Raw genomic sequence first — 10,004 nt, 5'->3', positions numbered from 1 at the left:
TGCTGCTTTAGCTCCAAGTGTAGACATTAAGGCTGCAATCCCAAGAACACTAAGGAATTAGCCCGATTGAATAAAACTGGGCTTACTCCCAAGGAGGCCCTGCTTTGCCTCTCTCCCTACACTCAACCATCTTAAAGCTGATGCAGGCTATGGAAAGAGTATACTTTTCCTTCCCACCATTAAATGGTTCATGCAGCCTCAACCTAGGCTCCCCATTTTATTTTAATGGGCGATTTCCCCTCTTTAAAGAAGAAGAAGATATTGGATTCATATCCCGCCCTCCACTCCGAAGAGTCTCAGAGCGGCTCACAATCTCCTTCCCCTCCCCCCACCAGACACCCTGTGAGGTAGATGAAGATACTGGATTTATATCCTGCCCTCCACTCCAAAGAGTCTCAGAGCGGCTCACAATCTCTTTTACCTCCCCCCCCCACAACAGACACCCTGTGAGGTAAATGAAGATATTGGATTTATATCCCGCCCCCCACTCCGAAGAGTCTCAGAGCGGCTCACAATCTCCTTTACCTTCCTCCCCCACAACAGACACCCTGTGAGGTAGATGAAGATATTGGATTTATATCCCGCCCTCCACTCCGAAGAGTCTCAGAGCGACTCACAATCTCCTTTACTTTCCTTCCCCACAACAGACACCCTGTGAGGTAGATGAAGATATTGGATTTATATCCCGCCCTCCACTCCGAAGAGTCTCAGAGCGGCTCACAATCTCCTTTACCTTCCTCCCCCACAGCAGACACCCTGTGAGGTAGATGTAGATACTGGATTTATATCCCGCCCTCCACTCCGAAGAGTCTTGGAGCGACTCCTCCTTTACCTTCCCCCCCCCGCACACACAACAGACACCCTGTGAGGTAGATGAAGATATTGGATTTATATCCCGCCCTCCACTCCGAATCGCAGAGTCTCAGAGCGACTCACAATCTCCTTTACCTTCCTTCCCCACAACAGACACCCTGTGAGGTGGGTGGGGCTGGAGAGGGCTCTCACAGCAGCTGCCCTTTCAAGGACAACTTCTGCCAGAGCTATGGCTGACCCAAGGCCATTCCAGCTGGTGCAAGTGGAGGAGTGGGGAATCAAACCCGGTTCACCCAGATAAGAGTCCGCACACTTAACCACTACACCAAACTGGCTCTCCCAAGGGTGGGATTTAAAGCAGTAATAGCTGAGTGTGTCTGCCAGGTTCAGATGGAACAACTCAAGTACAGGTTCAAAGGTTACCTCCCATCCCCTGCACACTGTCAAGGCATGAACCAACATTTTGCATTTTATGGATCTTCATCAAGTGGTTTGCACCCTTAATCTTTGTCTGCGCTGAAGCAGCAGAAAGCAGATCTGCCTCCCCTCCTCCTGTTGGTCGGACGATCAACAGATCCCTGGCATAAAGCATGTGCAGCCTTCGTGGCTGATGCTGCATTACATTCTTCATCTTCAGATATACAGCGCTGCCCCTTAGCACAAAATCTTCACGTTTAGAAACTACAGTGCAAGATTCGAGTAGCACCCTGAAGCAGGGGTCGATTTGTAGAAAAATAGGTGGCAGAGCTCATTAGCATAACTCATTAGCATATGCCGCCCGCCCCAGCCAAAAGCAACCCAATGCAAGAAAGGAGAGCCCCAGGCAAGTGAGGCCTCCTTGGGCTGGCTATAGATCCAGTCAGCCCAAACAGGCCTCGCTTGCCTGGGGCTCTCCTTGGCTGCCCCCCTCACAGTCAAAAGACCAGCAAGCCACCCACCACCCAAAAATCACATAAGAAGTGGAGAAAGGGCTTCTCCAGGGGTTAATGAGGGTTACTGGGGGTGTGGCAAAGCTCCTGGTGGCTGGCTGCCTGCCCACTCTCCTAATCCAGGGATTGCTATGCTGTCGCACCTACTATTCAATGGACAAGGTAGGTGGGGAGGAAGAGGGGGAACCGTCAGAAAGGTTCAGGAGCTCCTGTGAGCTCCTGCTGAATCTGAGGCCTGCTCTGAAGACCAGCCAGATTTCCAGGGGTGCCAGCTTTCAAGAGTCAACGTTCCCTTCATCTTTGATGCAGGGAGAACTGACTCCCAAAAGCTTCTACCCTGGAAATCTTGCGGGCCTCTAATGTGCACACTGGACTCGAATCTTGTTCTTCTATTACAGACCAACATGGCCACCCACCTAAAACCAGGGGTGGAATTCTAGCAGGAGCTCCTTTGCATATTAGGTCTTTACTTATGATTGCACCAGATTTCTGGCGGCTGCCAGGAGGATTTGTGATGATTTTGTAAAGGAGGGACTTTGAAGTAGACCGATTTTATCCTTTTTGTATATTTTAAAATTTTGCAAAGTTCCCTTTTTTTGAATATTTTTATTCTACTGTAAAAACCGTGCCTAAATGTTTGAGTACTTTGTACGTCTGATTTGAATGGATTGGCTTCTTAAATTGTTTTCATTGGTTATGTACCGTAATAATAAATAATAAATCTGCATATTAGGCCACACACCCGATGTAGCCAATAATCCTCGAGCTTACAAAAAAGAGCCTTGTAAGCTCTTTGAGGATTGGCTTCATCAGGGGTGTGTGGCCTAATATGCAAAAGAGCTCCTGCTAGAATTCCACCCCTGCCTAAAACTATCTACCATAGTGGAAACTCCAGTTAAAAGACTGAGGAAACGGTTTTGATTCAGCTTTTTCTATGTGCAAGGAATTTTTCCTCTTTTGGGGCAATGTCCTTCAAATCCAGAGTTCTGCTTCTATTGTGCTAAATCATCCCAGAGGCAGAACTTACTTGATTAAAAGTACCTCCATTTTGAAACCCCCTTCCTAGATTTTAAAAAACAAAAACAGAGAAAAAGAGTTTTGTCCAGGGTTCCCTCTTAGCTTGGGAAAAATGACCCCTGAGCAAACTAATTTATGCATTACCTCACAACTTTAACACCAGTAACTCACGAAGTAGAATTTGTGCTCACAAGACTCCACAGCTTAGAGGGAGCACTGGTTCTGTCCCATCCTTCTCTTCGACATCTAGATTTTTAATGCAAGGATGCTTTTTTTTTCCTCTTTGAGAACAAAGGAGCATTCAGTCATGTTAGCCCCACCTGGAGAGGTACCACCCAGATTTGATTTGAATATCTCTTGTCAACCAGGCAAAGGAAGAGTCTTGGCTAGACTTTTCCCATTGCTTAACCCTGTTGCATAGCAGCTGAAAGTATTTAGAAACAAAGCCATGAATCACAGTGGAATGTGTTACCTGTCTGTTTCCCCACGGCTGGCACCTATCAGTTTGTTTCCATGGGAGGAGGAGGGTGGGGCAGTGGTGCGGGCAAAGCAACTGCACCTGGCACAAGTCACCTTTCTAAGAATTTTTTTTTAATTTCACTAACAGAGCTGCACTGCAGCAAACAGCCCAGGAGACAGAAACAATCTCTATAAGCCTAAAGTGCAGTTTGGTCTTACAAATGAATAAAGCTAGAAAAAAATATTAAAAGAGGGAATAAAAAGCCCAAGGATTTCACTCAGCTAAAGAATAAGATGAATAAGAATCCCACTGGATCAGTCCGGTGGTCCATCTAGTCCAGCATCCTGCCTCACTCAGTAGCCAACCAGTTCCTCTGGAGGGTCAACAATAGGGCAGAGAGGCCGAAGCCTTCGTTAGAATGTAAGAAGAGCCCTGCTGGATCAGACTAGTGGTCCATCTAGTCCAGCATCCTGTCTCACACAGAGGACAACCAGATCCTCTGGGCAGCCAGCAACAAGGCCCAGAGTCCTTCATTAGAACATAAGAAGAGCCTGATGGATCAAAGCAATGGTCCATCTAGTCCAGCATCCTGTCTCACACAGTTGCCAACCAGTTCTTCTGGAGAGCCAACAACAGGGTATGGAGGTCAAGGCCTTCCCCTGATACGAACATAAGAAAAGCCCTGCTGGATCAGACCAGTGGTCCATCTACAGGACCAAATCTACATGTTTTTTGAGGGGGGGGGGGGCAAAATTAAAAAATGAAAGGAGGTGACTGCTCCATAGTCACCCAGCAAGCTTCCAGGACAGAGCAGGGATCCAAACTAAGGCATCAACCAGGGGTGGAATTCTAGCAGGATCTCCTTTGCATATTAGGCCACACACCCCTGATGTAGCCAATCCTCCAAGAGCTTACAAAAAAAGAGCCTTGTAAGCTCTTGGAGGATTGGCTACATCAGGGGTGTATGGCCTAATATGCAAAGGAGCTCCTGCTAGAATTCCACCGCTGGTGTCAACCAAAACTGCCTTACATTGAATCAGACCATTGGCCCTTCAAGGTCAGTCTTGTCTACTTAAGTATCTGAAGAAGTGAGCCGTGACTCAAGAAAGCTCCTGGCCTGCCACAAATTTCCTTCAGTCTTTAAGGTGCTACTGGACTCTCGCTCTTTTCTGCTGCTTCAGACAGATCAACATGGTTACCAACCTGGATCTGTCTCCATAGAAGTGAGCAGCGGCTCACAAAAACCTCCTATCCTGCCACAGATTTTGTTAAGTCTTTAAAGTGCTTGCTCTTTTCTACTGCTACAGACAAGCGAACACAGTTACCTATCTTAATCTACTAAATACCTGATCTCCTCTGCTAGGACTCTTGCTCTTTTCTGCTGCTGCAGGCAGACTAACACACCTATCCATCTCGATCTCCTCAGAGAGAGGTCTTCCAAGACAGCCAGTTTGGAGCAGTGGTTCAGAGCAGTGAACTCTAATCTGGAGAAATGGCTTTAATTCCCTACAGAGAGCCACTTTGGTATAGTGGTTAAGTGCACGGACTCTTATCTGGGAGAACCGGGTTTGATTCCCCACTCCTCCACTTACAGCTGCTGGAATGGCCTTGGGTCAGCCATAGCTCTGGCAGAGGTTGTCCTTGAAAGGGAAGCTTCTGTCAGAGCTCTCTCAGCCCCACCTACCTCACAGGGTGTCTGTTGTGGGGGGAGAGTTAAAGGAGATTGTGATCTTCTCTGAGGTTCAGAGTGGAGAGGGGGTATGAATCCAATATCTTCTTCTGCTGCTCCTCCACTTGAAGCCAGCTGGGTGACCTTGGGTCAGTCACAGTACTCTCAGCCCCCAAAATAAAAACCTATCCTCCCACAAAAAAAGAGCCAGAGTTTCAGGCTGCCAGACAAGCTATGGATCTCCTGGCTGTACTACACCCACTGCCATAAGAGAAGCCATGTTGGATCAGGCCAATGGCCCATCCAGTCCAACACTCTGTGTCACACAGTGGCAAAAAAAAAAAGGAGGTTCACAAGTGGAGCTAGAAGCCCTTCCACTTTGCGCCCCCACCCCCACCACCAAGCACCAAGAATACAGAGCATCACTGCCTCAGACAGTTCCAATAATATGCTGTGGCTAATAGCCACTGATGGACCTCTGCTCCATATTTTTATCCAATCCCCTCTTGAAGCTGGCTATGCTTATAGCTGCCGCCACCTCCTGTGGCAGTGAATTCCACATGTTAATCACCCTTTGGGTGAAGAAGTACTTCCTTTTATCCATTCTAACCCTACTGCTCAGCAATTTCATTGAATACCCACAAGTTCTTGTATTGTGAGAAAGGGAGAAAAGGACTTCTTTCTCTACTTTCTCCATCCCATGCATAATCTTGTAAACCTCTATCATGTCACCCCGCAGTCGACATTTCTCAAGCTAAAGAGCCCCAAGCGTTTTAACCTTTCTTCATAGGGAAAGGGTTCCAAACCTTTAAACATTCTAGTTGCCCTTTTCTGCACTTTTTCCAATGCTATAATATCCTTTTTGAGGTGCGGTGACCAGAATTGTACACAGTATTCCAAATGAGAACACACCATCGATTTATACAGGGGCATTATGATACTGCCTGATTTGTTTTCAGTTCCCTTCCTAAAAATTCCCAGCATGGCGTTGGCCTTTTTATCACAATCGCACACTGTCTTGACATTTTCAGTGAGTTATCTGCAATGACCTCAAGATCTCTCTCTTGGTCAGTCTCTGCCAGTTCACACCCCATCAACTTGTATTTGTAGCTGGGATTTTTGGCAATACACATTTCTGCAATGTGTATTACTTCGCACTTGGCCACATTGAACCTCATCTGCCACGTTGACACCCACTCACCCAGCCTCAACAGATCCCTTTGGAGTGCTTCACAATACTCTCTGGTTCTTACAACCCTGAACAATTTAGTGTCATCTGCAAACTTAGCCACTTCACTGCTTACTCTCAACTTCAAATCATTTATGAACAAGTTAAAGAGCATGGGACCCAGTACTGAGCCCTTCAGCACCCCACTGCTTACCGTCTTCCACTGCGAAGATTGCCCATTTATACTCACTCTCTGTTTCCTATTAATTAGCCAGTTTTTGATCCACACGAGGACTTGTCCTTTTACTCCATGACTCTCGAGCTTACTAAGGAGCCTTTGATGAGGAACTTTATCAAAAGCTTTCTGGAAGTCAAGGTAAACAACATCTACTGGGTCCCCTTTGTCCACGTTTGTTCACCCCCTCAAAGGACTGTAACAGGTTACTGAGGCAAGATCTTCCTTTACAGAACCCATGCTGAGTCTTCCTCAATAACTTGTGTTCATCAATGTGCCTACTCATTCTGTCCTTGATAACGGTTTCTACCAACTTTCCCAGTATTGAAGTCAGACTGACTGGCCTGTAATTTCCCGGATCTCCTCTGGAACCCTTTTTAAAGATGGGGGTGACATTTGCTACCTTCCAGTCCTCAGGAACGGAGGCAGATTTCAATGAAAGATTACAGATTTTTGTCAGGAGATCCACAAATTCACCTTTGAGTTCTTTCAGAACTATTGGTTGTAAGCCATCCGGACCTGGTGACTTATTAGTTTTTAATTCGTCTATCAGTTGTAGGACCTCCTCTCTCGTCACCTCAATCTGACTCAGGTCTTTCAACACCCCTTCCAAAATTAGCGGTTCTGGAGTGGGCAAACACTTCTCATCTTCCACAGTGAAGATGGAGGCAAAATTGCATTCAGCTTCTCAGCCATTTTCCTATCCTCCTTCAGTAATCCTTTTACCTCTTGGTCATCCAAGGGCCCCACTGCCTCCCTGGCTGGTTTCCTGCTTCTAATATATTTGAAGAAATTTTTATTGTTGGTCTTTATGTTTTTTGCAATATGCTCCTCATGGTCCTTTTTTGCCTGCCTGATCACAGTCTTGCATTTGATTTGCCACAGCCTGTGTTCCCTTTTATTAATCTCACTTGGGACTAGTTTTCCACCACTTAAAGGAATCCACCGCTTAAAGCATTGCTTTTACAGGCTCTGTGTTGTGTTCCATAATTTACAATACCAGTTAAATTCACGCACAAAACCTACCCTACAGTGAATAGTGGAGATCGTTAATGTCGGTTATATCCAGAGACCAACAACGGAGAGAACCGCCACTTCCCTGATCAATTGATTCCACCACTTGGTGCCAAAAGGAAGTTTCTTCTAATGTTCCAGTGAAACCCAGAAGCTGGCTCTAAATTCACGCACAAAACTTACCCTGCAGTGAATAGTGGAGATCGTCAATGTCCGTAGACAGCTGGTCTTCAGTGGCAGGAGATATTTCTAGAGAAGCCATGTTTCTCCGGTCTACAGAGTCTGCAAGCTCATTTCAACCACCAAACTGGAAACAGGAGGTTAAAAAAAGAAAGGAAAAAAAAAAAGCTTAGCAGTTTGGATTTCACATTTAAAACAAATGCTAGTAAAAAATAAAAAGCCCCATAGTCTTAACAGGAGCAACGGGCTTCCTTCTGGCTTCCAAGGACACTGTTTTCTTAGATTATCTGGATCACAGACTACTACGCCTTCTTTTTTTGAATCGTAACATCGGTTATTCTTTCAGGGCTCCTACAGACAGGCTATTTCTAACAACTGGCTAGCCTCCAGCTCTGGGAAACCAGCGGCCGTAAAAGAGGAAACAGATCAGAATTCAAAAATCCGAGATGAAGAATGGAAGGGAGGGAGAAAGATCCAAACCTCAGAATATCATCTTCAACAGAGCCTTGTTCCAGCCTCCAGTAGCTTTCAACCAATGAATTCTTATCTACCTTGCGGGGGAGATCTCTTTCCTTTCTCTTCCCTGAAACTTTATTGAATCCTTTCTTTTACAGACTTTTTTTTTTTGCTCAGCAATAATTGTAGCAGGCCGACACAAAAAGATGCTGAGCCTACAAAAGATTAGACAATTGAAGTGTAACAAAGAAAACGATGTTTGGCTGGCGTAAAGAGCCCGATAGTTCTCGCACTATCTGTATCTTAGAGACCACGGCATCTCTCCCACCACTGCAAATACCATTTGCAACAGTTTATTTCTCAACCCTGAAATGCTCATTTTTTTCTGGAAACCAACCTCATCAATCACTCACAGAGAGAGAGAGAGAGAGAGAGAGAGAGGCCAGCAACTATAGACTGCCTCTTTCAAACATGTGTGCGATTTCAGGTTCTAGTAGCCAGGAAAACTACTACTTTTTTTTTTTTTAAGAAAAGAAAGGAACTTGGGAGGTTTCCTTAAATCAAAATGAATCAAAGCCAAAACCAATCTGACCTTCCCCCAGCACACAAAAAAAGCAATAAATTTGCACCACTCTCTATTGTGGCCGGTGCCCAGCTCCGCAGCGGTTTATTATTAGGAATTGTTTCATACTGGAATTCCTTAACGCTTCCTGGAGAAATGCACCCCCCTTGGTCTCTATTGACTCGCCTGTGTAAGACTTTAAAAATAGCCATCCTTCATAATAAAACACAAGTGGACCTTTTGGGGGGGGGGGGATTTTTTAAATACAGTCTACAATTGAGTCGTGGAACTCCTTGCTTCACAAGGGGCCACAACTCAGCGTCTGCTTGGCATGCTCCAAAGGAGTTTTCATCATTCGCCATGTCTAAATTTTATCCTCACCACCAGTATGCCCTCTAAGCTGAGTTAGCGTGAGCTAGCTCACAGATTTTGAGCCTCCCGCTCGCACATTTTTGTCTTAGCTCAGGAAGGATGACCCCTGAGCAAACGAATTTATGCAATAGCTCACAGCTTTCATACCAGTCGCTCACAAAACAGAATTTTTGCTCGCAAGACTCTGCAGCTTAGAGGGAACCTTGCTCACCATTATCCCATGAGGTAGGATAGGCTCCAAGACTGTGACCGGCTCAGGGTCAGGGTCACCCAGCAAACTTTCATGGCAGAGTGCAAATTCGAACCTGGGTCTTCTCATTCCTAATCCAACATAACCACCATATTGTACTAGCTCCAGATCAGCTCCCCTGGAGAAACTGGTTGCTCCGGAGGGTCGACTCTATGGCCTCCTATACCCGCTGGGCTCCCGCCCTTCCCCAAAGCCCTGCCCTCCCCAGGATCCTCCCCCAAATTTCCAGGAATTTCCCAACTCAGAGTTGGCAATCCTATGCATATGTTAAAATGAGCCAGTTTGGTGTAGTGGTAAAATGAGTGGACTCTTATCCGGGAGAACCGGGTTTGATTCCCCACTCCTCCACTTGCACCTGCTGGAATGGCCTTGGGTTAGCCATAGCTCTGGCAGAGCTGTCCTTGAAAGGGCAGCTTCTGAGAGTGCTCTCTCAGCCCCACCCACCTCACAGGGTGTCTGTTGCGGGGGAGGAAGATAAAGGAGATTGCGAGCAGTATTCCCTCTAAGCTGCAGAGTCTTATGAGCAAAAATTCTACTTTGTGATCTATTGCCATTAAAGTTGTGATCTGCTGGCATTAAAGTGATGAGTGACTACATAAATTATTGTGCTCTGGGGTTATCCTTTCTGAGCTAAGACAAAAATGTGTGAGCTGAAGGCTAAAAATCTGTGAGCTAGCTCACGCTAACTCAGAGGGAACACTGATTGTGAGCCATTCTGAGGCTCTGAGATTCAGAGTGAAGGGCGGGATATAAATCCAATATCTTCTTGCACCTTCTCCACTTGCACCTGCTGGCATGGCCTTGGGTCAGCCATAGCTCTGGCAGAGATTGTCCGCAAAAGGGCAGCTGCTGTGAGAGCCCTCTCCTGCCCACCCACCT

At 46.2% G+C, this 10,004-nt stretch overlaps 1 protein-coding gene across 1 annotated transcript in view; it reads right to left on the bottom strand.

Moving 5' to 3' along the window:
- The window catches only part of SYNE2 (spectrin repeat containing nuclear envelope protein 2), a 407,300-nt gene extending 399,729 nt beyond the window's left edge, over positions 1 to 7,571 (bottom strand). Inside the window, exon 1 of the mRNA XM_060261546.1 lies at positions 7,489 to 7,571. Within this exon, the coding sequence (XP_060117529.1) occupies positions 7,489 to 7,567 (79 nt within the window). The 5' untranslated portion in view covers positions 7,568 to 7,571. The remainder of the gene's footprint in view (positions 1 to 7,488) is intronic.
- Between the last annotated feature and the right edge of the window lie 2,433 nt (positions 7,572 to 10,004).

The sequence above is a fragment of the Heteronotia binoei genome, chromosome 21 (assembly GCF_032191835.1).
Source record: "Heteronotia binoei isolate CCM8104 ecotype False Entrance Well chromosome 21, APGP_CSIRO_Hbin_v1, whole genome shotgun sequence".
NCBI classification, from domain to species: Eukaryota; Metazoa; Chordata; class Lepidosauria; order Squamata; family Gekkonidae; genus Heteronotia; species Heteronotia binoei.
This window is presented reverse-complemented; position numbering and strand designations above follow the sequence as displayed.